This window comes from Brassica napus, chromosome A1, assembly GCF_020379485.1.
Source record: "Brassica napus cultivar Da-Ae chromosome A1, Da-Ae, whole genome shotgun sequence".
Taxonomy (NCBI): domain Eukaryota; kingdom Viridiplantae; phylum Streptophyta; class Magnoliopsida; order Brassicales; family Brassicaceae; genus Brassica; species Brassica napus.
In genome coordinates, this window is record NC_063434.1 from 9,578,049 (window position 1) to 9,604,103 (window position 26,055).

At 37.3% G+C, this 26,055-nt stretch overlaps 5 protein-coding genes across 6 annotated transcripts; 1 reads left to right on the forward strand and 4 right to left on the reverse strand.

The window, feature by feature from the left end:
• Positions 1–586: 586 nt before the first annotated feature.
• Positions 587–2,598, reverse strand: LOC106375906 (protein SPOROCYTELESS). The gene is made up of 3 exons (XM_013815922.3): positions 1,343–2,598; positions 1,047–1,256; positions 587–942 (listed from the first exon to the last, which is right to left on the reverse strand). The coding sequence occupies exons 1-3, from the start codon at positions 1,925–1,927 to the stop codon at positions 760–762; spliced, it is 978 nt and encodes a 325-aa protein (XP_013671376.2). The 5' UTR covers positions 1,928–2,598; the 3' UTR covers positions 587–759.
• Positions 2,599–5,853: 3,255 nt separating this feature from the next.
• LOC106445818 (tRNA (guanine(37)-N1)-methyltransferase 2) lies at positions 5,854–9,022 on the reverse strand. 2 transcript variants are annotated; one of them, XM_013887459.3, is made up of 9 exons: positions 7,908–9,022; positions 7,734–7,832; positions 7,548–7,667; positions 7,275–7,441; positions 7,076–7,146; positions 6,653–6,795; positions 6,462–6,573; positions 6,276–6,388; positions 5,854–6,159 (listed from the first exon to the last, which is right to left on the reverse strand). In XM_013887459.3, the coding sequence occupies exons 1-9, from the start codon at positions 8,781–8,783 to the stop codon at positions 6,013–6,015; spliced, it is 1,848 nt and encodes a 615-aa protein (XP_013742913.1). In that variant the 5' UTR covers positions 8,784–9,022; the 3' UTR covers positions 5,854–6,012. The 2 variants fall into 2 exon arrangements, 1 of the variants encoding a protein (XP_013742913.1); XR_002663987.2 differs by lacking the exon at positions 5,854–6,159 and having other exon boundaries at positions 7,047–7,146.
• Positions 9,023–9,429: 407 nt separating this feature from the next.
• Positions 9,430–11,564, reverse strand: LOC106445829. The gene is made up of 2 exons (XM_013887470.3): positions 10,720–11,564; positions 9,430–9,960 (listed from the first exon to the last, which is right to left on the reverse strand). The coding sequence occupies exons 1-2, from the start codon at positions 11,206–11,208 to the stop codon at positions 9,601–9,603; spliced, it is 849 nt and encodes a 282-aa protein (XP_013742924.1). The 5' UTR covers positions 11,209–11,564; the 3' UTR covers positions 9,430–9,600.
• A 1,622-nt stretch (positions 11,565–13,186) lies between these two features.
• Positions 13,187–14,735, forward strand: LOC106375914 (dynein light chain 2, cytoplasmic). Its single transcript, XM_013815934.3, has 2 exons — positions 13,187–14,108; positions 14,322–14,735. Exons 1-2 carry the CDS (start codon positions 13,971–13,973, stop codon positions 14,487–14,489), a joined length of 306 nt encoding a protein of 101 aa, XP_013671388.1. The 5' UTR covers positions 13,187–13,970; the 3' UTR covers positions 14,490–14,735.
• Positions 14,736–14,936: 201 nt separating this feature from the next.
• LOC106360572 (myosin-4) lies at positions 14,937–25,951 on the reverse strand. Its single transcript, XM_022717614.2, has 24 exons — positions 25,860–25,951; positions 25,385–25,695; positions 25,185–25,286; positions 24,973–25,116; positions 24,729–24,879; positions 24,602–24,629; positions 24,348–24,516; positions 24,120–24,183; positions 24,007–24,020; positions 23,842–23,926; positions 23,640–23,743; positions 18,537–18,675; positions 18,185–18,456; positions 18,018–18,107; positions 17,865–17,942; positions 17,602–17,763; positions 17,310–17,492; positions 17,001–17,206; positions 16,749–16,881; positions 16,532–16,661; positions 16,343–16,450; positions 16,140–16,258; positions 15,848–16,060; positions 14,937–15,772 (listed from the first exon to the last, which is right to left on the reverse strand). The coding sequence occupies exons 2-24, from the start codon at positions 25,658–25,660 to the stop codon at positions 15,395–15,397; spliced, it is 3,348 nt and encodes a 1,115-aa protein (XP_022573335.1). The 5' UTR covers positions 25,661–25,695; positions 25,860–25,951; the 3' UTR covers positions 14,937–15,394.
• Positions 25,952–26,055: the final 104 nt, after the last annotated feature.

A 26,055-nucleotide genomic window follows, 5' to 3' on the forward strand; every position in this document is an offset into this window, starting at 1 on the left:
ACTGCACTGCAATTTTCTATAGGTTTTGCATATAACCTGCGATAGTTATTAGTTTAAGATATTATGAAAATCAAACCTTATCTAAAGTACAACAACGTTTAAATCTTTGATTAAAACCATCGGACCAAGGGCTTAAACTAGTTGTACTTTTGTATAGATGACCAAATAAACGTATATAAAGCAGACCAAATCCGAATTATATTTGGAGCTTTTTAAATTTAAACTACTATATATTTGTTTGAATAACAAACACTTTTACATTTTCTTGATCGGAAACAAAGCTGTACAACCTATATTTTATGCAAATATCATAGTGAAAAAACTATAGTGAAGAGCAATTTGATATGTTTATCTCATCAAATTAACAAGAATCAGATAATATAAGTACTTAAACCGAGGAGTAGGTGATAAATGAATCATGACATCATCATTGCCTAACTAAAGAAACACAAAATGGATCCAAGCCCCAAGAGATCTGAAACAGCTTAAGAGAGAGAGAGAAGTTTCATGACACAACTAAGGAAGAGATCACAGAACAAATGTCTGAGTGTTTAGGTTAAAATCTCATAATAAACAACCGAAAGGGTAATCAAAAAGCTGAATCATTCTTTGATTCACACTTCAGATGCATACACCAAAAAATCGGTTTGTTTTTTTTCCTTCTGTTTCATACTTTCTTCTACTTCATTATAACAAAAAGAAAAAAAGACGATTTGTTTAACATAGATAGAAAGAGAAAGAGCAAAAAATTAATAACATTTAAAGCTTCAAGGACAGATCGATAGTGGATGATGTAGTATTAGGACTGCAATCACCTACTGATGTAGCCACTGGAAACGAGTTTCCTTGGAAATCATCGTATTTCCCCGGGAAAAACTCGTACTCCTTCACACCTCTTGTTCCGTTCCTAGGGTTTAAGCTACCAAACTCCTCCATTGCTCCCTAAACCCACCATTAAATTAATAATAATAATACACCAAATAAGATCAACAATCATATCTAACATACACATATTTATATAAATATGTACAAAATGGACTTATTACCGTGAGATTTGTCGCCTCGTTGAAGTACGGATTCATGGAAGCAGAAACTGGAGCTGATCTGGCGATTCGTTGATCATAAAAGAAGCCTTGGCTCCTCTGATCATCGTAGCCGTTCATTGGAGGAGGAGGAGGAGGAATCATCATTGTGTATTTCGAAAACCCACCACCGTTGGATCTCACCACATTTTGATCTCCGTCCAAACGTTTCTTCTACACATAATAAATCAAAACCCTTGAAAATGTCAAAACCATTTTATAAATCAACGTATTAATCTTTTAGATAAAAAAGATCAAACCTTGAAGCACGTGTCACAGTGATTACTGGAGGCGTTATACATTTGAGGATTTGGGATTGAAGAGAGCTCATGAGTAGATGTCTCAACAAAACCCCAAGGAGAACAAACCGGGTCGATCACGATCTGACCCGACCCGGCTCCTCCACCGCAAAGGAACCTGCTTCGAGTATACCCTCCAAGAGAGGTGTTTGTGGGCCCACCACCGTAGCTTGGAAAGCCTTGTAGCACAACACCTCGGTCGGGTAAGACCGGTAATAAACGGTTGGCGTTAGGGCTCGCAGCTGACGTGTCTCCTTCTCCTCCGGCGACGACAGTTTTCTTCTTCTCTTCCTCAGCTATGACTCGCTCGAGCTTAGCCACGCCCATTCCTCTCAGCGTCGGTTTCTTCTGGTTTTGCTGACCTGTCTTCGATCCAGGTTTCCGACCACGGCTCTTCTTCGGCGGCTCTGTCCGGATCTCGCCGTTGACAAGCTGGTAAGTGTTTCTGAGAAGCTCGTTTGGGTTTCTGACGGAGTTTTGGTCTGTTGACATGAAGGAGAGAGAAGTGTTTTGGTCTGTTGACATGAAGGAGAGAGAAGTAGCCATTGATGATGATCACTGAGAGAGAGCTTTCTTGTTAGAGAGAGAAGTGAAGAGAGAAAAGGCAAATAGGTTTAAGTGTGTGTATCTTGTTTCTGCTCTCTCTTTTAATGTGTCTTGTGTATATATCTTTTTTTGGGTTCATAATATACTTAAAGCAAGCAAAGTACTTACCTTTGTTTTTTGTTTTTCTGTTATTTCCAGGTACTATATGAGGATAATTAAAACGTATCTTTTTTTACCTTTTAACTTCTTATTCTTACCCCCCTATACTTAAAAGCCTTTTTAAATTCAAAAAAAGATAAGTAGAAGCTTTTCTTTATTTACTTTCTTACTTTTATAGTTAACCAGATATAATTATTCCTTTTGCCCTTGTATACATTTCTAACTTACGTGTGTAAACTAATGTTACATGTGTCCGTAAATGGGTTTAATGCAATCACTAATCCACTATCTCTATAACTAGAGTATTATGTTTGTATTTGACTTTTAATCAATGGAATGGAATAAGTGATTTAAATATGAGAGAGTTCGTAACTGAAACTTACCGTATGTTATAGCACGAATGCATGATTGATTGATGCTGAGCATGCATTGGATTGAGTAGGAAAAATTCAACAAAATAGTATGGTAATTTGACTTTGTTTCGCATCTACCCCCATTAAACGGTGCACCCCTCTTTCAATAATCCTCATTCCTCACTTCTTTATTTATTAACCTACCTTTTTTAGAATTGTAATACACTAACTACGTTCAGAGTTTATATACACTAATATAGTGTGCAAATGAGAGCAATTTTTCCGCTGGATCCTAATTCTTGTATTCCACCATTTTACAATGAGAATCATTAATTTGTGTAATATATAATGATAAACTAGTTAATTTTTAGGAATTCAAATGCTTGATAAAAATAAAGGACATTTTAATATTTTTCAAAGGCAGCGTATCAGAGATTGATGCAAGACTTTAGTCGTGACATGTGAAGCACGCTCCAATAGAAACAGAGCGTATTCTACACGAATATAATATAAAACCCGCGGAGAAGGCAACAGGTGTCGAGACATGAGACCATTCGCCGATTGTAGCGAGCAATGTCTGAAACAACGTGATTTTACTCAGCTCATATCATCCAAAATAAGCAAGTCGAGTTACAGTTGCAGTTATATATATATTTTTTTTTTTTGACGAAATGTTATATATTTATTTTTATATTATCATTTCATTTAGACCATATAATTATTAAGAGTAAGCTTATAAATTAATCTACGGTGACGGACATCTTTAGCTTTTCATTACACGAAGAAAATTTGAAAATGTTTATATGGAACAAGATGTGTATTTATTCATTACCTTGATATTGGATTTTACATTTTTTTGGTTTGTATGCATTTTTAATGAAAATAAAATTTATTCAATCAAAACGTGGTACATCTAGTGCATCTGTTATTGTATGCTTAAAGAATCCAAAAATTGAACTTAGTAAACAATGAAAGAATTAAGCGTGAGCTTCAAGTTAAAGAAGTGTATATATGATATTTAAAGTTTGTATGCATTTTAAAATTGGACTATATGATATTTATTGCTACACATGAGATGAGAAGATAGATCAATAAAGCAAAAGGAATTGTAAGTGACGTGAAATACGAGAAGGGGTCGGGATAGGTAGTAGAGTAGAAATGATGGCTGCATCATATAAGGAAACATTTTAAAGCTGCCTCCAGGTTAATTTTTGCTCCAGCCCAACACCTACAATTAGAAAGTTTTAATTATTTCAAAATATTTTGTTTTATTGACTATATTTTTCCTATATTAATCTTAAGAGAACCCTCTGAAATCACTGTCCATCACATGATGTTATTACAGATATAAGCCTAGATTTTTGAAGAAGACCACTAGGCAAATTATGCAAGAGTGTTGTCATGCAAACGTTTTTTGAGCTCAGAATGATTTTGTTACAACTCAATAAGATATCATGAAAAGTAAAATGTGGAATAATATCAATTGGAAAAAATCCAAACCGCGTGACCAACCCAACATATCTACACTGTTCCTAGAAGCATAGAATGGGAGGCGAGATGAATCAGATGATAAACAACAAAGTATCCTTAACAGAGGAGAGAAGATATGCAGTTTAGCTTGACTTTCAAAGTGTGTTATATCATGTGCTTAATTCAGCTGATCCTTGAGTTAGCAAAGATTATTAAATATTTATTTTAGTTTAAACCATCTACAAGTTTAATTGTTTGATAAGATTATATGGTAAATTCTGAGAGAGAAACCTGAATAGGACTAAAACGTAGCTCTGAAATTTTTAATTTAATATAGGAATGTAATCTAAATGATTTATTATTCCCATCTTTTAATATGTAACCGGAATAAATTTGGATGATTTACTGTAGATACCGCGTAGATTGTATTGCGGGCTAGGACAAGGGACTGTGCGAAGATGTTGTTGTAGGGCAAAGGACGAACGGGGGACCCCACATGTGCTTTCATGTTAAGTTACGGAGTGTGGTCCATGTAAGAAGGGGGACCATGTTTAGGGTCATTGGGCGGCTACTACTAGGGTTTTTTCGGCACGTGTGAGAGAGGTGAAGTGTGCGAAGGTTTGATTTATATTGCTGGGTTTAGGCAGGCATGGAAAGATTTTTGGGATCCGTGAAGCATATTGTGTCCTTTCTAAGAATGATTGGATCCTTCCTATCCTCTTCTTTACCAACTGATATTTTTAAATTCTACTGCTTCTATTTCTATCTAAGATAGAAACCAAGATAGCAAATTACACTATGTCAATGAAAATGATATAAGATCAAATATGTTTTATAACCAATGTTTCAGATTACATTTCATATAGAGTATGTTGCTGCAACTCATAGCACGGTGATCAGATTTATATAATGAACATTGATAAACCTTACCAAAATGGTAAAATATTTTACTTCTATGTGAAAACATTCAGCCAAATATGTGACTAGTGGCAATACTTTGAATAAAAATATGTTTTTTTTGAAACACGTATAAAAAATATGGTATATACTTTTGTTTCTTATAGAGATCTCTATTTGAAAAAAAAAAAATCTCTATTTGAGTCTTCACATATGTAATGATAACAATATACTATGCACATTGTGGGATAATATGATAAAATGAAGTAAATGTAGGCAAGAGAGTACAAAAGGAAGCAGAGTAGGTGAATAAATGAAATGAATTTTGGGGCAGTGAGAATTATAGAGATAAGTAAAAAATGAAAAGAGAGCAACTGTTAGTTTTGGCTTTATACATGGTCTTCCTTATCTATCTATTTTCATACAAACTTGCAAACCCTTCCTTAAACCTCCCTTTGGACCACATCTCTATCTCTCATCTTCTTTTTTCATTTCTTCTTTTCTAAGAATTTAATTTCCAGATTTCTACTATCATTACTTTAGATCTCAATCTCCAACTGAGATTCTCTGCTTTCCCTCACTAGTACAGTTGTTGTAGACCTTATTCAGTTAAATTACAGCTTTGCCCTTGGAATAGTATCTAGATTCTTCAATTCTCAATATTCTCACCACATCTAATTATAACCTCTAAACTGGACATGAACCCGGGTAGTGCTCAATATTGGTTTGTTTGAATAGAAAAAAATACTAAACCGATGGGTTTGATTGATATAACAAAAATTACCAGATTTGATTAAACCTACAAGTACAAAGACACATTGCAAAACAAGGACTAAGTAAAAAACTACAAGGGCTTTTTTTACCTGCTAAGTTAAAACTTGAAAGTAATATATTTAGAATGGAGGGACAGAATCAGAAACAATGTTAAAATCTGGACCGTCCAATAGACAGAGACAAATCTGAGCACCAGATATTCTGTGTCCAAGAGTAGAAAGCTTTTAAAAAGGGTTTGTGACTTGGTCTTGTGAGAGAAATTAAAAAACCATATTGAAGATAAATAATTATAACGGAAGCTATTGTCCCTTTCACTTGTTAGTTGTCTCGTTCTTCAACAAGACACTGCAAGTATAACAGGCTGAAAGTACAATACAATTTTCGTATTTGCAAATGTGACCCTATAATCTGCCATGTATTGCCCTTTCTTTCTTAATCTACATTAATGGTTTTTCTTGAGAAGGCTACACTCTTTGGAAGTATGAAGGAAGCACATAGCATCCATTTTCCAGGAGCCACGAGTCTTACCTTCCGCATTTTGACGTCCACGGCCACCTCTGATAGAGCAATCCGTATCCGCTGCAAAAATTCAAAACCACATTGTGCAGATTAGACATTAAATCAATAGTTAGATAAATGGTTTTAAATTTGATTAGATAGATAGCGTTTTGGAGGTTTATTTCATTGGTTAAGACCTCGTGGAAGTCGAACTCTGGATCAGCAGCCTTGGAGAATCCATAGACATGGATGGTTGGGAAAGATAAGCCTTCATCTCTATACCTGTCGTTGTATACTCCTCGAAATGCATCTGCGTAATTAAAGGAGTTAAGAGGTGACTGTGAGCAAGAAAAAAGAAGCTGATAGTTGAAACTTATTCAAACCTAGAGATTCGGCAGCATCTTTGGGTAGATTCATGACTACTTGGGTGACTTTTTGACCCTTATCACTTGAAAACATAGCCTTTATGAATCTTCTTCCGTCCATGTTAAAGACCTAGACAAAGATAGAAGATTCAGACTTGTATAACTGGTTCAGAAAAGTATGAAACAAAGTGCTTGGAGTTTGTATTAACCTCGATTCTCTTCTCGAGCTTATTAACAACACTGTTTTGCTCCATGAATTCTACTGCATGAGGGTTCAGGTCATTGGCGTATACACGTTTTACTATTCTTGCTGCAGCAAGTGCGATTGGACCCACTCCAGCGAAAACATCACCTGTTCAGTAACAACATAGTAATTTGAAATCAAACACAGCAACACCAAGACAGACAAAAGAACTGCAAACTAGCAACACCGATAAGACAATTGATGCAACTACTTATGCTTCTTATGCAACATATAGCAGCAAGATTCAAGACCAACAATTAGGATATTTGCCAGAAACTAGAGGAACAATGTTGAGTGTGGTCCTAAATCATAAGTGGAGAGTTCTATAGAGAGCAATAGCAATATTTTTCATGGTGTACCCTTAAAGTTAGATAAGTAGCAAACATACAGACAACGTCATTTTGGTCGAAGCCAAGGAGAAGCCTCTGTCTCTCTGTCCCAAGTTTCGAATTCCAGTATCTAGCACACAGAAAAAATATATAAAAAGAGTTGTCAAGTTATGAACACATACTTTCCAGTCATCACTCGAAAGACAAAATATATTTTGGTATTAAGAGAGATTCATTAATGAGGAAGAAGATACATACACTCTAGCTAAATCAACATGAAAGCGCAGTCCATTTTCAACAACCATGGTCACCAGGGAATGGTTTCCGGCTAAAACCTCTAGCTGCATTGTTCTGAAGTCATTGTGAATAGGATCAATCTTATTCACAACCGTTTGTATCTTTGGCTGATTCTTATCCAGAACTACCTGACAATAAATAGCAAAAAAAATACAACACAACTCACAAGATTTAAATTTCTGTAGCTGGGGATCTTTTTTTTTGTTTCAGACTTAAGCAATGTCCACTAATCACCTTAGCAATGAGCCTCTTGTAAGGTAGATGCTCATCTCTTAAGTTGAGATGCGCAATATGACCGACCATCTCAAATGCTGAAGGCACAATCATACCCTTTGGTAGCAAAGCTTCCAATACCTACACCAACACACACTCTAAACAAACCAACTCCATCTTCCAAATTCAGAAAGTCTCATCATTTACCTCATTCATTGGCCAATAGTCATAGAACAGAGTCAGTCTACATTTCACTAACTCGAAACTCAAGCTTGCATCGGTCTTTTTAGCTTCTTCGAACAGAACCTATCAAGCAGAAAGCCATATAGTTCTCTAAGATATTCCTCCACCAGAGATCTAACTTTAGAGAGGAGTTATCACCTTGATAGCCTCAGGCAAGTCTTGAACTTCCTCATCACCGGAATATCTCTCATCCAAAAGCAACAACCTTGTTGAACCTCTCCACCTTCCTCTACTCCCACCATAGCCTTCTCCTAATAACCCCTCGAAATCCTCATCCCCTCCTCTATCTTCCACAACTTCCACCACAGCAAACTCATTGCGGCTGCTTCCTCTGTTTACCTTCTCCTTCCCCTCAGCTCTCTCTGTCTTCCTCTTCCTCTTAGGTCTAGAGATCTTAGCCAAGTTTCTGAATTTGAGATACCCAGTTGAGTTAAACGTCTTAGCGAGCTGATCTCTATGCAACACGGTACTCAATCTCTCCCCATCCCCTTCTGCTTTCCCTCTTATCCTCCGGTCAACAGAATCCACAACACTCTCTTCTTCTCCATCTTCTTCATCGCTCTCACGGCCTAATAGCTTCACCACGTCTTCGTCGATTTCATCTCCGGGAACCCTAGCAATGTTGCGTATCCTAGGCCAGTTAAGGAGATGGCCACGGAGACGATTCTCGAGCGCGAAACAGTCCTTCGCCGGGACTCGAACCGCGGAAACCTCGAAAATCCTAGTGAACTCGTCTTCGTCCAAGAGCTCACCTTTCTCTATTGGGTCTTCGAAATCTCCGATTTTGCGTCGATGGGCATCTCTCTCTCGACGGGTCGAAGCTAATCTAAGGTTGTTTAGCAAAGGCTTCTTCCCTTTCAGAAGAGACGGGCCGTACGGAACGGTGGAGAAGGCGCAGAGGATGAGGGTTTTAGGAGGTGTGGGATAGGGTTTAGGGATGAAACGAGCTGAGTAGGAAGATAAGACTGGGAAAGGAAGTGAATTTGCTCGGAAAAGAGATAGCTTTGACATCATCAGGTTTGGTTTGCTTTAGCTTTCGGCTGGATATGGAGTTTGGTGTTGTTGGGACAGTGAAGGTCTCATTTCCCGCGTTTGCGCATCAGAGATTCATCATCATCGGCAAGGAGAGATGATGATAGCAGCAGGGCTTTGAGCCCTTCTTGAGATTTATCGGTAAAACGTCGTCGTTTCAATGGTAAGATACCAAAAGAGAGTAGAATCTGACTGTCGCTTAAAACGTCGTCACACATTGTATGTTAGTATTTTATTCGTTGGGTTATGTAACACTCTCACATTCAAATGGTGCATACAACATCTCTCAGGACTGGCTTTTCTGTAAACAGAATGACAAAACTATCAATTATAAAAGGCTCAACTCAAAACGTCCAAATAGCCGAATATGACATGTGAGAGATTTATGAGTTTAAGGTCTGAACCCACTGCCGGTCTTGAGATTTTGAGGGTCTGTAGCTGTGTCTATGTAAAATCTTTTTTTTTTTTTACAAATTTGGAGATTAAATTTTTTTATTTGGGAATTTATTGGTATGTAATTTTTTTCATAAAATTTGGAAACCTGTTGAAAATGTTTCACTTAACATGGTCCAGAGCCGGTGATGCCCTGTCAGGAACTTCCATGGTTACAGAAATAACATCCAAATGATTAAGCATGAAGAATAATGGAAATCAAAAACACATATTAGTCCTAAACCCTGTAAAGAGTCACACATATATAACTGTACAAACAGTAATTCTTCACAAAGCGAAAAATATGAGCGACAAAAATACAAATCATTTTTAAAAGCAAAAGTTTTCAGATTGTAAGAGGGATAACTCAAATCTCATCAGGCAACTTAAAACTCTGAGTACCAAAGATATGAAGAGACGAGTTCTGAAGAAAGACAACGACACCACATTTGCTGCTGTTGAATCCATCCCAGAGCGTGAAATGAGCAGTCCCCGACACTGACTTCTTCGCTGTTACGTCTTTCACAGTGCACATCTTCTCCATCTTTCTTACAACGTAGTCATTCGACAACATTCTTCCTTCGTTCTCTCCTCTCTCACAGTCTGTCACTAGCCCCGTTTCATATAGCGCCACCATTATGTCTAGTCCGTCCCCGTCTACTTTCGTCCTCAAAGCTCCCGTTAGTGATACTTGCAGTGTCTCTGAGGTTGGTCTCTGGAAACTCGCCTGGCAAAAGAGAGAAATAAAAGACTATTTTGATCAATTATTACATGTGTAGAGAGAAAGACAGCAATAAAAATATATTGAGCCACATTGTTGTTAGCTTGTCTAACATGAACTCATTGACTTCAAAACAGTTTAGCTATGTAGCTAATATGACATACATCTACAAGAAGACAAGTTTGATCAAAAGTTTCTCATAGACGTTTAATTAGTCAAGAACCTAGGAACTTTATCTATCATCAAAACTCGGTTATTCTAATGGCATATAAGCTTACCTTTCATTCACAAACCTACCTTCTATGCTATATACTTATTAACTATCTTCAAGAAATTACCGTCTGTTTACTAAGACAAAAGATTATTGCCCTGTATCTAAAAGCAACTCTTTGATTAAGAAACCAAATAATTTCTAAGACACATATTATTCTAACACAGATTCACGGCGTGCAAGAAAATGCTATGTTAGAAGAAAAAAATTATATGTAAAGAGCCAATCAAAGTAACTTATTATGCAAGTTTCACATGGAGAGGCTTTCAACATTCATAACTTTGTTTCAGTGTATTGACCACCAATCACCTTGATATCACATAAACCTGAGTTCTAATCAAATCATAACCCCAATTCCTCCTAGTCCTCATAACGAATCTGCTAATAAACCTATATTTGTGAATCTCTGCCACCACATTCACCAGCAGCCAAAGAGTGTTTCACATCAAAATCATCACTAAATTCAAAACATCAGAAGAATATTATTAACTCACCTTGAAGGCAGGAGAAGCAAACCTAGGAGCTTCCGAGATAGATTTGAGCAGCGTCTCTTCCTCGTTTTCGTTCAACTGAGATCTTCCTTGGACTACAAGCTGCGGAGTGAACATCGTGTCAAGATTCAACGCCTCCACGTACGCCTTCTGCCTCACCGTCCACTGGCTCGACCCGTACGGATCCTTCCAACCCTTGTAGTCCCAGTAATCAACGTGGAAGACAAGAACCATCGCCGGAGATCCAGAACCACTACCGTCTTCTCCTCCACGGATCTGAGCGTCGAAATCACCTCGGCCGAGACGGGACATCAGCATCTCCGCCGCTGGCGACGTTTTGCATCCCTGCGACGAGAAAAGCTGGACGAGAACGGGTCCGTCGCCGGCAGGAACGTCAGCGGAGACGGCGGCGGAGTTGTTACCGGAGACAGGTTTAGTCGTGGAGGATGAGGGTTTCTTGCCGCGAAAACAGGCGAAAAGACGGCGCGACATCGGAGGAAACTGCCCGTCTCTTCGCCTCCCAAAGATATATTTAGAAAGAAGGAAAAGCGGAGAAAGAAAACGAAACAGAGAATCAAGAAGATGTTTTTTTTTCCCGAGAAATTGTGAGATTGTCAGCGAATTGAGAATCTTGAGGAGGAAGAAAAAAAAGGCTAACACGTCGAGAGGTAAAGAGAGAAAGGCGGCAAAGTCTCCTTTACTAAAGTTATTTATTTTATTTATATAATTTTAGATTAAAGATTTGGTTATTATTTATATAATTTTAGATCAAGATTTGGTGGCGAAAGCTGTAATGTTCCTATTAGTTAAATCAAAGTAATGTTTGGCAAATTAAAAAGAAAAGGTAATGTTTGACAAATATTTTAGGAAAGTTTCTTTATATAGGCTTTGGAATTGGTATGAGGGAAGAAAGCTCAGTGAATCGTGAACAAAAAAAAAGGGAAGAAAGGTCAGTGACACGTCTGTTAAGACAGGTGTATGGTTGTTCGATGTCGGCAACGAACTTTCTTATTTTCTGTAATAAAAAAGGAAAAACAAATATTCACTACTTATTAGTATTAATTAAACTAATAGATAAAATACACATTAATTTAACACTTTTGGAATCAAAAGCTTGCTGATGGAATGAATAGAATAGAACAAAGAGCAAAAGAAATATATAGGGAATTTTTTTTTTGAAAAACAGACTGATTTTATAGTTCATACAAATATACAATTGATATGTATGTTTAGTCCTTCTAAAAGTAAATGTACAACAAAAGAATTATTCAACATTACAAACAGACCCAGCTACCGTTGACACTAAACATAGCTGATTTGCATTAGCTGCAGCCACATTGGTGTGGTGGTCAGCTTGTTCTGACTGAACTGCCGATTTCACTGCATAAAAACCTTGCGTCCACACAAAGCAACTAAAGATCCCATTGTGTGTTATACAGTTAAAGAGAGAGACCTACGACACCTACCTGTGTAGTAAAGCAAATCTTAATTAATTGTGTGTGGAAATATTTTAGAGATCCCATGCAATGTGTGTGCAAATACTTGGAGCATGATTAATGGAATTTTTAAGTTGAAGTTCTTAACGGAATATAAGAAACCATCTTTTAACTTTTAAATAAAAAAGCTAAGAACCGGTTCTTAAATATCAATTTCTTATATTATGTTAAGAACCTTACCTAAAAACTCACATTAATCATGCTCTTAAGTTTTCAATAAAAAATATGCGGAAAAGTTAGGTTAAAGTTAGAGAGCCGACGCCATGTGTGTGTAATATTTTTGTTTGTTTTTCACAACTACTAATCACTGACTATTTGATAGGATATCATATCACTCTATTTGTTTTCTTTGGGATCTCTGATTAGATCTTCACTGTACGTGATCGGTGATAATACTTATATGCATATATTGTGGAGTAATACACACACAACAACACAAGAGAGTACCAAAGAAGGCAGCGTAAGTTAATCATGAGCGAGTTTTGGGAAGTGATCTAAAAAGTATAACCTGTTTTACATATTTCAGTTAATAAAATTCAATTTCAGTTAATTTTATAACAACCATTTTTAAATATCGGACACTCATAAAAACTGGAGTTGGAAGTTATTTGATGAAAAAAAAACATCGACTCTATTTTCTTATTTATTATTTATGAGTTCCAAATTTAATTAAACTTGACTTCGATTGGTTAGATGAGTTCCATTCCAATTTTTTCTTGTTTTGTTGATTTTTTCCCATTTTGTGAATTAACAATTAGCTTCCAAAAGGAAGACAGCCACATATGTTTTGTCCCTTCTTCTTCCCTTCACTCATTTTGCTCCTGTAATCTTGATTGTGCACTTGTCCAACCATATCCACTCACAATTTGTTTTATTTACAACAGAATCACAAAACATCCCAAATTAGGAGGAGTGAATTTCTTTTCTTTTTCTAAAAAAATAATGGCAAGTCACATGTGTAATATTCAACATGATCTTGAATTAGAAACTGATTGAATGAATAACCATGATTTGTACGGTAACATCAACCGGACACTTGAACATTGACGCAAAAAATATACTATTGAACTTATGTCATTCATTTAAATATCATTAGTTTTATATTTTCATTGACTGCTTGTGTGTGACATATATTACAATATCGTACTATTATCAGTGCATATAAAATATAAGAGCAACATTGTTTTTAAAACATATGATATGCATTATATGACACGTTTCCGATACTGGTGATTTTGTACAGGAGATCAGAGGGATTTTGCTTAATGTGTACTTAACTCTCATATACATAGTTACCATATTTCAACTATATTATATAGCTCAATAGGGATAACTAGAAGTTTATTCTAAAAAGTTATTCTCACCCTAATTTATAAGACAATTGTCAAGAGAAGAAAATTCAAAAAAATTGTGATGGGACCAAAAAAAATATAACCCTTGAACCAAATCCAAATACAATGATCAGCTAATGATTATAGCTAATGATATATGTTGTATAAATTCATATTTGAAATCGATTGTATGATTTGTTTTGACCACATATCACCTGTACATGCAAATCCATGTGGTTGATGAATTTACACGACCAGCCGAAAAACAAAACAAACTTCTTGTAATTTCCAACTAAATCTCCACCACTATCTAGGAGCTTCATTCACATTCCACCCTGTCATTTTTTCCCATAAATACGTTGCATAACCTCACTTGGTTCTCTTATATTTCTCAAGCTAAATAATCACTTTAAAAAAAAGTAAAAGGATGTTAGAAGGGAAAGCAGTGATGGGTGAGACAGATATGAAGCAAACAATGAAGGAAGATGCTCTTAGTTTGGCTGCCAAAGCCCTTGATTGCTTTGATGTCACCGAACCCACTCAAATCGCCCGTTTCATCAAGAAGGTTCTTAAATAAAATTTTCTGTACATGTATAAATATTTTCTAATATAACCTTAGTGTGTGTCAGCGTATAAATTTTGATTGGACATGTATGTACCTACCGTCTACATATATGATGAAATTAAATTATGAAATTGAATGTTATAACAAACTCCACCAGTAGCTTTCCCGGTCATTGGTATACAGATTTTTGATATATTTTTTCAAAATTTTCAGGAATTTGATAGAAAATACGGATTGGGGTGGCAGTGTATTGCGGGGACGCATTTCGGATCGTTCTTGACTCATTGTAGTGGCTGCTTCATCCATTTCTCCGTTGGCAACCTTACCATTTTACTCTTTAAGGGATCAGCTGGTGAAGTAGCGTCCGGACCAACAGTCTAACCAGTTCAGACATATTGTGATAATAATCAAGTCTATATTTGGATCTATTTAGTGTTAAATCAAAATGCATTCTAGCATTTTCAGTCATTTTCAATCGTTGTTCCGGTTTGTACTTAACATTTTTCTGTTTGCTTTTGGAGTAAGAAAGAAAAAGAAGAAAAAATGTTGAAACTAGTCTTTGCATTGTGATTTTGATTTTGTAAGTTTTGCACATAAGTTCAAAAGCAGACTGGATTGTGATTACTAGTATCATCATAGTATAACAGTATACAATTTTATATCTGATTGTGATTATTTGCAAATAAATTATTTATCTAAAAGCAAATAGAAAACAACTGCTGACTTTATTAATGAAACTACATAAAACCCCAAAACATAGCTAAGAAAGATGCATTTCAACAAATTTTGTAACCTTTTTATTAGAAAGATAGCTTAAAGAATGTCCTAATATTCCACACATAGCTAAAGAATTATACTCAAGGCTGATTCTGTAAGAACATTCACACATTGTGCAAAAAGTTTTAAAAGGACGAGTTAGTCTTAAGGTGTTAGATAGTAGCTTTTCTTTGCTTCATTGTGTAAGATCCAACTAGCTGCTTAAACAATAGATGTAAAATAGATCCTCCACCTTCAAGTTGATGAAAACACAAGTGTTTTTTGGAGGCTACAATAGCTGAATTAATCATCAAATTAAAGTCCATAGTCATGACAGAAGCATAATATTTACTCTGTGTGAAACCATGCGATCATAGATCAATTTTGCTTGTTTTTTTTTCTTACCCTACGGTTAGCTTGTAACTCTAAAGAGAGTTAATTTGATTAAATTGTGGAATTTACATGGTTAAAACTCCTAAAACTAATATGAATTTCGGTACATGAGATGATTATGAGAACGAGATCTAACTTCAAAAGCTTTTCTTGCCGCACCAGTTCCTGTGTCCATTTAACCGGAGCCTTGCCTTTGTCCCTCGTAGTCTCGCTTTGTAATCTTTCTTCCACTTCTCAAATCTTGACTTCAGTCTACTGAGTTCTTCTTCTGCATGCTGCTTCTCGATTGCAATCGACACTTGTTCCAGTTCGTCTATTTCCACATGACGCTTCACATCTTCATCAAATACAACTCTACGTTGATCAACTTCTACATAAATATCCTTAATATCATCCAAGCTACCACCCTTGAGCTCTTTTGTAGGAGTTCCAGGGGAGATTGTGTCCTCTGAGTCATTACCGTGACTTGCAGTCTTGTCTGGAGTCATAATATTACATGCAGCTTCCAGACTCATCTGAAGGTAAAGAGATAATATTACAATCATAAGTATAAATGAGTGATGGGTGTAACACTCTTTAGCCACTTTTACCTGCATTGAAGAGATATGTTTTTGCCATGTTTCCTCCATTGACTTCATTCTTGTTTCGTGCTTTATCCATCTTTCCTCAAACCGTTGCAACTCCTCCTTCAATGCAGTGTTTTCATCTTCCTTCTGCATTATAGCTGTTTCGACTTTCTGAACCCGGCTCTGGAGATCAGCTAGATCCCAAGGTTGGACTTGAAACTGCTCTAAAGGAAGATCCTAAACATGAAAGGTAATAAAGTTTAGATAACTTAGAGACACATAGTAATAACATACATCATGCAAAAAAAAATATTACCTTGACTTCTGAAACCTTCCTCCTTGACTTTCTTCTCGTTTTTTTCTTCTCATTGTGTGATTGTTTCTTCAGTTCCACACTGTTTTTTAACTGCTTACGAACGAACCATCTCCGTACCACTACATAAAGAGTGAACTGATTCAAAAAATTTATCCAAGATAGAAAGGCAAAGTTCTTTGATGCCATCAGATACCGATTTTTACCAGATTGCAAATGTATGACTGCATCAAGCTCTTTAGTTACTTCTGAGGAAACTGTGGCCGGTGTTTGCATCGCAATATAGTTTCTCCTGGCATTTTCACCGCGGATATCTGTAGAAACAGAACAAGTTAGCCAAAAAATTAAATAAGCATATCTATAAAGTTAACATGAGACATATGTCAACAATTTACAAGATTGAAGTATCAATGCTGATTTCTTCATATTGTGGAAGTATTCACGAGACTTGTAACCACGAAGATGCTTCTGTAATCCAATTACACCCTGCAGAACATATTCTCTTCTTTCCTCAAGTAGGCCAATCTATTAGAATACAGATATGAAAGTGTTACTATTGTAGATAGATAATGAAACCAATTCATAATATATCTTCAGGTAAAAATAACTTACTTGCCCGGTTCGAAGGTATATTTTTCTATATCCAACTTGATACATTTCAGGAGGAAGATTGAACTGTTTCATAATAGAATCTGATGTGCTAAGTGGATCCTGGGAGAGTTTTGTGTCCAGTAAGAATCCATATCTAATCCATGCACAAGCCAACAATGACAAAAAAAAAAAAAGCTTAGGAATGCATGAGAGTTGTTTGTAACAGGAGAACTATCAACAAAAAGGGGATCAGTGAAAGTTGAGAGACCAAACCTTGCTGCAAGATCCTGATGTGTCATCCTAGTATGATAACCTGATCTTGATATTCTAACAATCTCCAAAACGCCACAACATCTAAGCTGTTGTAGAACATGATTCTCTTCGTAAACTCCAGGAAGATGATTTGAGTTTGGCTTTATGCATCGAATAAAGTGAGGAGTGGTGTCTTCTAACTTGTTCATCAGCTTGAATAGTTGGCTCTGTACGCAGAAAAGTGAGTTAAAATGGTCCTTTTAGGTTCAAAAGATTTTAAAAGGGATGATTATTTCATAAATAAACAACTGAAAACTCAAGCCATGTTACCTTAAACTTTGTAATAACACTTTGATTCATGGATTCCGACAAGGATGGCTTAAGAGACTTGTCACGCATCTTAGAAGAAAACAGGTTCAGTAATTGACAGTTGCATGATGACAAAAGTTGGATAAGATCAACATGCAGTGGATCTCTGTTCTTTTCCAGGAAGCCATTTGTATCATAGAGAACCTATTAATTAAACAACACAATGTAAATAAACTCTCGTAAGTACCCCAAGTTGATATAAGAGCTAAACAACATGCAGCGTTAAGTTGTTTGATTTGGGTTATAAACTAACCTCTCCGGCATAATGACTAACTCTGAAGCCATGACCTCTTCTTTCTCCCCTGAAACAAGAGTTAGCTTTCAAATGATGCTTCAGCTTGTTGGCAAACGTTGTATCAGTTGCCTTTGGAAAATTTGATTCCTCATCTAGTAGTGATACCAAACCAATGGGTTTCTGCACTAGCAATCATATGTGCAAGATGGTCTTTTAAAAAATATAGAAGAAAAAAAAACAAGATTGAGTACCAAATCTAAAGATGGCACGCTAGATATTACCTTCTCAATAAGATCTAGACACTCTTGATTGTCTTTGAATTCGACCTTAGTCCAATCAATTCCATCCCCTTCATATTCCTGAACAGTGAAGATTTAACTGATAAGCTTAAACACATTTACATACAGTTTAGGCTTCAGAGAGAAGAATCTCACCTCTTGTTCAAGTTTAAATAGATGTCGGTTGAAATGTTGTTGCAGTCTTTCATTTGCATAGTTTATGCAAAATTGTTCAAAGCTATTATTCTAAAACCAACGAGACCTGATTATTACACAGTCAAAATGAAATAAAAGACTAACAAATCTAGAGCAAGGTTACGAACCTTGAATGATTCAAAACCATATATGTCAAGGATACTAATAGATCTTCCTGTCCTTAATTTACCAACTTCAAGTGAAGTGTTTATTTGCTCAACAAGCCAGTTGAAAAGGCTTGCATATATGATTTTCGCTAGTGAATCCCTCATATCAGTCGCCTGTGGCAGTGTCAGTCTTTTAGCTATGCAATCTCTACCAGCTTGGAGCTTGCATGTAGACAAAACCACCATAAGCTCTTTTGAGTCGCATCCCATTAACATAGCTACGTTAGTGACAGCTGTCATACGCAAGAGGAAAATAATAAGCATCATTAGTCCAGTAATTCAACATGATAGAGGACAAGAAAATGTACTCTACCTTCATCTGCTACCACGTCCACATGGTTTTCATTGTCAATCACTTCAAAAGATACATTCCCTAACCATAAGACAGCTGCAAGCAGTGCAAATGCACGTTCTTGATGTTCTTGAGGAATCTGAACAATGTTGAAAGCTTCCTACAATGACAAAGCAATCTCTAACGAAATAAGAAGTTGTTGGGAAAGTTAGCGGATAATATTTTCTTCGAGAGGTTAAGATGGAATGTAGACGGTTTTTGTTTGAGATAACCTTCGTATTTTAGGAAAGGGATTTTTCTACTAAAGCTTGTGTTTGGAGATTTCTTGGAGATTTTTAGAACTCTTGCTGAAATGTTTTCTCTCTATTATTTTTCTTGATTCTGGATGATTACAAGAGAACTAAACACCCCTATTTATACTAGTGAGGGGTATGTACAAGCTACTTCTAGAACTTTCTTTTGATCTTATCCTAAACACATTCTACACACTTCTTCTTCTTCTACACAATTCTTCTTCTATACTTCTCCACCTTTTTCTAGATGTTTCTTCTTCTTGGGCTAAGGTTTGATTATGATTTAATTAGTTTTGGGCTTAAGGAGGGAAATCCAACAAATCTCCCCCTTCCCGACTTAGCCCGAAACAGTCGCCATGCCCGTGCCTTTGCAGCAATCTTCAAATTTCTTAAGCGGTAATACCTTGGTCATAAAATCTGACCAGTTTTCATCTGTGTGTACCTTGTTGAGATGTATGAACTTCTCTTCAAGAACTTCTCGGATCCAATGATGCCGAATGTCGATGTGCTTCGAGCGGGAGTGAAACGTTGGGTTCTTTGCTAGGTGAATAGCACTTTGGTTGTCACATAACAAGTTGTACTTGTCTTGCTTCACTCCCAATTCATGTAAGAAGTTCTTCATCCATAGCATCTCTTTGCACGCTTCCGTTGCTGCGATATACTCTGCTTCCGTGGTAGATAAGGCAACACACTTTTGTAGCTTCGACTGCCATGAAACAGCTCCCCCTGCAAAGGTAGTTACAAATCCTGATGTTGATTTTCTTGAATCTTTATCACCAGCCCAATCTGCATCGGTGTAACCGTTCAACACCAATTTTCCATTGCCAAAACATAGACACTTCTTCGTTGTGCCTCGTAGATAGCGTAGGATCCACTTAACTGCTTTCCAATGCTCCTTTCCTGGATTCGCTAGAAAGCGACTCACAACTCCTACAGCATAGGCAATGTCGGGTCTGGTGCACACCATAGCATACATGAGACTTCCCACGGCTGATGCATATGGGGTAGTCTTCATTTCCTCTTTCTCCTTCTCACTTGTTGGACTTTGCTTTGAACTTAGCTTGAAATGTCCACCAAGTGGAGTGCTCACCGGCTTTGCTTTGTGCATGTTAAATCTCTCCAACACCTTTTCAACATATCGTTCTTGGGACAACCATAGAAGCTTCTTTGGTCTATCCCGAGTGATCTTCATTCCAAGAATCTGTCTCGCTTGCCCCAAATCTTTCATCGCAAAACGCCTTCCCAAATCTTTCTTCAATGCGGCTATCTTGTTGCGATCTTGGCCAACAATTAACATATCGTCAACATAGAGCAATAATATGAGAAAGTCGCCGCTTTCATACTTCTTTATGAAAACGCAATGATCATTCTTGGTTTTCTTGAAGTTATGATCCACCATGAAGGAGTCAAACTTCTTGTACCATTGTCTTGGGGCTTGCTTGAGGCCGTAAAGACTCTTCTTTAATCGGCACACCAAGTCTTCTTTTCCTGGAACCTTGAATCCTTCAGGTTGCTCCATATAGATCTCCTCCTCGAGTTCACCGTGTAGAAAGGCCGTCTTGACATCGAGTTGTTCAATCTCCAAGTCTAGAACTGCTGCTAGACCAAGAACCACTCGGATAGAGGACATCTTCACTACTGGAGAGAATATTTCTTCAAAATCTATGCCTTTCTTCTGGTTGAATCCTTTCACAACCAATCGGGCTTTGTATCTTGGATTTGAGCTTCTCTCCTCATACTTCAACCTGTACACCCACTTGTTCTTCAAGGCTCTCTTTCCTTTTGGTAGCTTCACCAGCTCGTAAGTGTGATTATCATGCAAGGATTGCATTTCATCTTGCATGGCTTCAACCCACTCATCTTTATGAGTGTCTCCTATGGCCTCTTCATAGCTTTGAGGCTCCCCCTCATCTGTAAGATTGACGTACTCATCTCGATAGTATCTTACAGATGGTCTTGTCTCTCTTCCAGACCTTCTTGGCTCATGTTCTTCCTCTGGCTCCACTTGATCTTCTTCTTCACCTTCATCACCATTCGGATCCATGATGGGATCCCCTTCGCCATCATCTCCAATCACTTGTTCATGATTTTGGGACTTATAAGAATCTTCATTCCTTACAACCCTTAGCTTTGGTTTCTTTAATTTGTTGATGTCTTCGATTGTTTGATCTTCGAAGAAAACAACATCTCTGCTCCGGATAACTTTTCTGTTAACCGGATCCCAAAGCCGATAGCCGAAATCATCTCTTGGTGACCCAAGATAGATGCACTCTTTAGTCTTGGAGTCTAGCTTGGCTCGTTCATCCTTAGGGATATGGACGAACGCTCTGCACCCAAACACCTTCAAATGGTTGTAAGAGATCTTCTTACCCGACCAAACTTCCTCCGGGACATTGCCTTCCAAAGGAACTGATGGTGTGAGATTTATGACGTCCACTGCAGTCTTTATGGCTTCTCCCCAAAATGGCTTGGGTAGTTTAGCGTGAGAGAGCATGCACCGAACTCTTTCTGTGATCGTTCGATTCATTCTTTCAGCTAGCCCATTCAGTTGCGGCGTCTTTGGTGGTGTCTTCTCCATTCTGATTCCATGAGCTTTGCAAAATGCTTCAAAGGGACCTCGATACTCTCCACCATTGTCAGATCGAACACACTTGAGTTTTTGACCCGTACTTCGTTCTGCTTGGGCTACAAACTCCTTGAAAGCATCGAGAACTTGATCTTTTGTTTTCAAAAGATGTATCCACACCTTTCTTGAATGGTCATCAATAAAGGTGACGAAATATGATGCACCTCCATTGGATTTCTCGGACATGGAACATACGTCAGTATGCACAAGATCAAGAATATGCTTTCTTCTCATAGGCGTAGACGATCTTCGGAAAGCGACTCTATGTTGTTTTCCGGCTAAGCAATCATGACATGGTGAGAGAGAGAGACCTTTCATATCGGGAAGAAGTTTCTTGCGAGAAAGTATGTTTAAACCTTTCTCACTTATATGCCCGAGTCTTCGGTGCCATATATTCATGTCATCACTTGCGACATTTACTTCTTCCTTGCAAAGCTTGGCTTGAGTCACATATAATGAGCCTTCTTTACTTCCTCGAGCCATGATCAAACTTCCTTTGGTTAGCTTCCATTTGCCACTGCCAAAGTGGCTATCAAAACCGGCATCATCAAGCTTCCCGGTTGATATGAGATTGAGTCGAATGTCGGGAACATGCCTTACATCCTTGAGAACTATCTTACATCCTGTGTTTGATGTAAGAATAACATCCCCCTTTCCAACGATCTTGCTTCTTCCTTGATTTCCCATTTGAACATTACCAAAGTCACCACTTTGGTAGGTTGTGAAGAAGCTTCCATGAGGGGTGACGTGAAAAGAAGCACCAGAATCAACGATCCATGAACTATCATCAGAGCTAAGATTACATTCTCCAATGAGATATAATTCTTCGCTCTGGTCTTCCACAATGGTGGTAGTCTTGTCTTCATGCTTCTTTGTAGGATTGAACCGGTCTGGTTTGATATTACCGGTTTGTTTGTCTTTCTTGAAAAACCGACATTCCGACTTCATGTGACCCGGCTTGCCGCAATAATAGCAGGTAACTCTTGGACGTGACTTGGATCTTCCTCGAGATTGGTCTCGTCCTCTGCTTCTGTTGTGACCACGAGTCTCTTCTCTACCCCGTCTATCAACAATGTTAGCTTCTGAATAAGAGCTCGAACCTCGCTCCTTCCTGCGAACTTCTTCATTTAGAAGACTATCAGTGACGGTGTCCATGGTAAGCTTTCCCTCCGGTGCTGAATTGCTTAGAGTGACAACTAGTGTGTCCCAACTCTCCGGTAGTGAACTAAGGAGTAAAAGGGCTTGCATTTCGTCTTCAACCTTCATATCAACTTTGTTAAGTTGATTTACGATCCCCTTGAAATTGTTCAAGTGCTCCATCATGCTCTGGCCATCCTTGTACTCTAACTTTACCAACCGTCGAACAAGAAGAGCTTTGTTTCGAGGTGTTTTCTTTTGAATCATGGATTCAAGTTTTGTCCATAATTCAAAAGCATTTGTGTAGGTAGAGACATGTTCAAAGAGAGATCGGTCGACATACTTGCGTATTACGGCAACCGCTTTTCTATTAAGAATCTCCCATGCTTTATCATCCTTTCCTTCCGGCTTATCCTTCATGATGATGGGCTCATGCAAATCTTTGCAATAAAGATGATCTTCCATCATCGGTTTCCAATAAGAGAAGTTGTCCGTCGTGAGCTTGAACATATCACCTTCAAAGGTAACGGTGGCCTCCATCTTCACTTCTTCAAAGATAACCGGTAACTCGGCTCTGATACCAGTTGTTGGGAAAGTTAGCGGATAATATTTTCTTCGAGAGGTTAAGATGGAATGTAGACGGTTTTTGTTTGAGATAACCTTCGTATTTTAGGAAAGGGATTTTTCTACTAAAGCTTGTGTTTGGAGATTTCTTGGAGATTTTTAGAACTCTTGCTGAAATGTTTTCTCTCTATTATTTTTCTTGATTCTGGATGATTACAAGAGAACTAAACACCCCTATTTATACTAGTGAGGGGTATGTACAAGCTACTTCTAGAACTTTCTTTTGATCTTATCCTAAACACATTCTACACACTTCTTCTTCTTCTACACAATTCTTCTTCTATACTTCTCCACCTTTTTCTAGATGTTTCTTCTTCTTGGGCTAAGGTTTGATTATGATTTAATTAGTTTTGGGCTTAAGGAGGGAAATCCAACAGAAATTACAAAATTTTGGCATTTACTACATTGGAAACAGAGAAAGGCACAGGAAACAGAAGGAGTTACCATCAATTTGTGAAATTTCTGAGCATCATCGATGCGATCAATGGTTAAGCAGTTGCTCTGGTTCAAATAGTTGTATTCACTTGCTTCTTTAAGGTTCAATCTCTCTGCGAGTAAAACCATAAGGAATTGTCTAGCAACTTCTGGCTCTCAGCCATGAGAAAGTTAAGTTTATATATGTCTACATTTTACTTTGAAATGTTACCTTTAAGAATTGGTGAAGCACCTGCACACAATTCATAAAAGATATGGTAGGATCTCTCGCCATTGGACAGCTGAACCACTCTTGACTGATCCAAACAGACTACTTATTAGTCCATGAATAGCTAACTTGTGGAATTTGACTAAAACTTCTCAACAAAAAAATTACCTTTTCTAGCAGAACTGTGGTAATTTAGCACCAACGGAAACAAAAATGCATGTGAGCTCAATATATAAGAAAATATGACAAAGAATCAGACAAATGTTAAATTCATTACTCACAAGTTTCAAGTTTGGCTCCGCATATCTTTCCCTTTGCACTAAAATGAATCTCCATCAGTTTCCCCTGCATCAATTAAGATCTGCTATGAATCCAGACCACTTACCGATTTACAGAAAGTGAGTTACACTTATTGGCTGACATGAAACTTTCAAATTTCAAGAAATGGTTATTATTCAAATTACTCATAGGCTAAAAACATCAAGAAATGTAATGTAAAATTTACTCACAAATCGGCTAGAGTTATCATTTCTTGATGTTTTAGCATTCCCAAAAGCTTCAAGTATACAGTTAGTCTTTAGGATTTCATTATCCACCCCAAAGTTACCTCCACCAAGAGCTTCCAAGTACTGCATTGCATATTTTGCTGTCTCAGTTTTCCCAGCTCCACTTTCTCCACTATATGGAATGATACTATCAATTAGTTATTCCTATCAAATATTAGAAAGAAAAAAACATTCAGAAATAGAGGGCCTCGTCTTACCTTATGATAATAGATTGGTTCTTCTCCTCTGAATAAAGGACAAATCAAAATGTAAACACCAGATAATAACTATTTCAACACCATAGAAAACTCATGAAAAATATAAAAAGAAGATGCTTATGCTGACCTCTCATCATCTCATCAAAAGCTGCATCAGCCACTGCATAAACATGAGGAGCAACCAAAGCCTTCTTTTGATAGGCTGATCGAATGTCGTTACCATAAATCTGAACATTCTTAAACGGATTCACTGCAATCAGAACTGGTCCTGCTTTACTCTATAAGAAAAGAAACATGAAACTCTGTTTAAAAAAAATGAAGAACAATCAAAAACAAAACCAGATTTTTTTCTTTCTTTGGAGCAAACTCACGTAAATCAAGTCTTGTGAGTATCTGACTCTGAGGTTGTAAAGAACAGATGGTTCATTCAAGTAACTAAGCTGTATAAGGTCATCAACTCCCTCCAAAACATCTGGGTTTGCAGGGAGAATCTCTTTCATTGATACTTCCACAACCTTTAAATATAACCAAATATTACAAATCCATATTATATGAAATAAAAAAATAAAATAAAAGAACTTACTTCCGTGGTGGACAAGACAACACAAGCCGCATCACCCGAAGCAGATTGTATCTTCCCCAAGTGCCACTCCCCATTACGACCTCGACACCAAACACCAAGTTTCTGTAATAATCAAAACAGAGAAGCAGTTTAAAAACGCAATAAACCTGTAATAATGTATTCATTAATATCAGCGAAATTTGCAAAAGAAGTAATCTCACCTTGGTGATGAAAAACTCGACGTTATTGACCCATTCAGGCTCCGAGATCGGCTCTGTCCTACAATCCTTCTCTTTGGTCTCTCTCTCCGGACAAATCGTATCACGGAGGCTCGTCGGAAGCGATTGGCGATTCGACGGCATTTGTGAAGTGCGTCGAGAGGGAAGGGACGGAGACTTATAATCCTTCAACCTCTCGCACGCATCATCATGTTGGCTAAGAGATTCCATCGTCTCCTCAGGTGTAGCTTTCATCGTAGGAGACGGCGGTATAGTCATTGGTTTCCCTAGAATTCACAGACACATTTCGGAATCTGAAAAAAAAATTATAACGGAGAATCTCTCAACATTGCAGATATGGAAAGTTTGTCGGAACAATTAGCCAAACAGAAAGAAAAAAACAATGAACACAATAAAACTGAAAAAACAAAAAAGAAATTTATAACAAAACCATCAGGTAAATAAAAAAAAACTGAACCTTTTGCCAACGAGAAGAAAAATATTAGAGAGAAGGAGAGAGGGAGAGAGAGATTCCAGAGAGAAAGAATTTGAAAAACCAACGAGGCGCAACGATGAAGAAATATTTTTTTTGTTCTTCTTCTGAAAATAAATAATCGAATGGGCTTTAAACAGAAACCTATAGGCCCATTAATGGGACCCGAATATTTAGTAAA

Excerpts from the sequence above, each read along its gene's own strand:
- LOC106375906 (XM_013815922.3), bottom strand. The coding sequence starts at position 1,927 with ATGGCTACTTCTCTCTCCTTCATGTCAACAGACCAAAACACTTCTCTC. Across the intron at positions 1,257-1,342 it reads ACTGTGACACGTGCTTCAAG|AAGAAACGTTTGGACGGAGA; the intron begins GTTTGATCTTTT and ends TATTATGTGTAG. Across the intron at positions 943-1,046 it reads ACGAGGCGACAAATCTCACG|GGAGCAATGGAGGAGTTTGG; the intron begins GTAATAAGTCCA and ends TGGTGGGTTTAG.
- LOC106445818 (XM_013887459.3), bottom strand. The coding sequence starts at position 8,783 with ATGATGTCAAAGCTATCTCTTTTCCGAGCAAATTCACTTCCTTTCCCA. Across the intron at positions 6,796-7,075 it reads CGACCAAAATGACGTTGTCT|GTGATGTTTTCGCTGGAGTG; the intron begins GTATGTTTGCTA and ends GTTACTGAACAG. Across the intron at positions 6,574-6,652 it reads AGCTCGAGAAGAGAATCGAG|GTCTTTAACATGGACGGAAG; the intron begins GTTAATACAAAC and ends ATCTTTGTCTAG.
- LOC106445829 (XM_013887470.3), bottom strand. The coding sequence starts at position 11,208 with ATGTCGCGCCGTCTTTTCGCCTGTTTTCGCGGCAAGAAACCCTCATCC. Across the intron at positions 9,961-10,719 it reads TTGCTTCTCCTGCCTTCAAG|GCGAGTTTCCAGAGACCAAC; the intron begins GTGAGTTAATAA and ends CTCTTTTGCCAG.
- LOC106375914 (XM_013815934.3), top strand. The coding sequence starts at position 13,971 with ATGTTAGAAGGGAAAGCAGTGATGGGTGAGACAGATATGAAGCAAACA. Across the intron at positions 14,109-14,321 it reads TCGCCCGTTTCATCAAGAAG|GAATTTGATAGAAAATACGG; the intron begins GTTCTTAAATAA and ends CAAAATTTTCAG.
- LOC106360572 (XM_022717614.2), bottom strand. The coding sequence starts at position 25,660 with ATGACTATACCGCCGTCTCCTACGATGAAAGCTACACCTGAGGAGACG. Across the intron at positions 24,184-24,347 it reads ATGATAACTCTAGCCGATTT|GGGAAACTGATGGAGATTCA; the intron begins GTGAGTAAATTT and ends TAATTGATGCAG. Across the intron at positions 18,457-18,536 it reads GGACGTGGTAGCAGATGAAG|CTGTCACTAACGTAGCTATG; the intron begins GTAGAGTACATT and ends TGCGTATGACAG.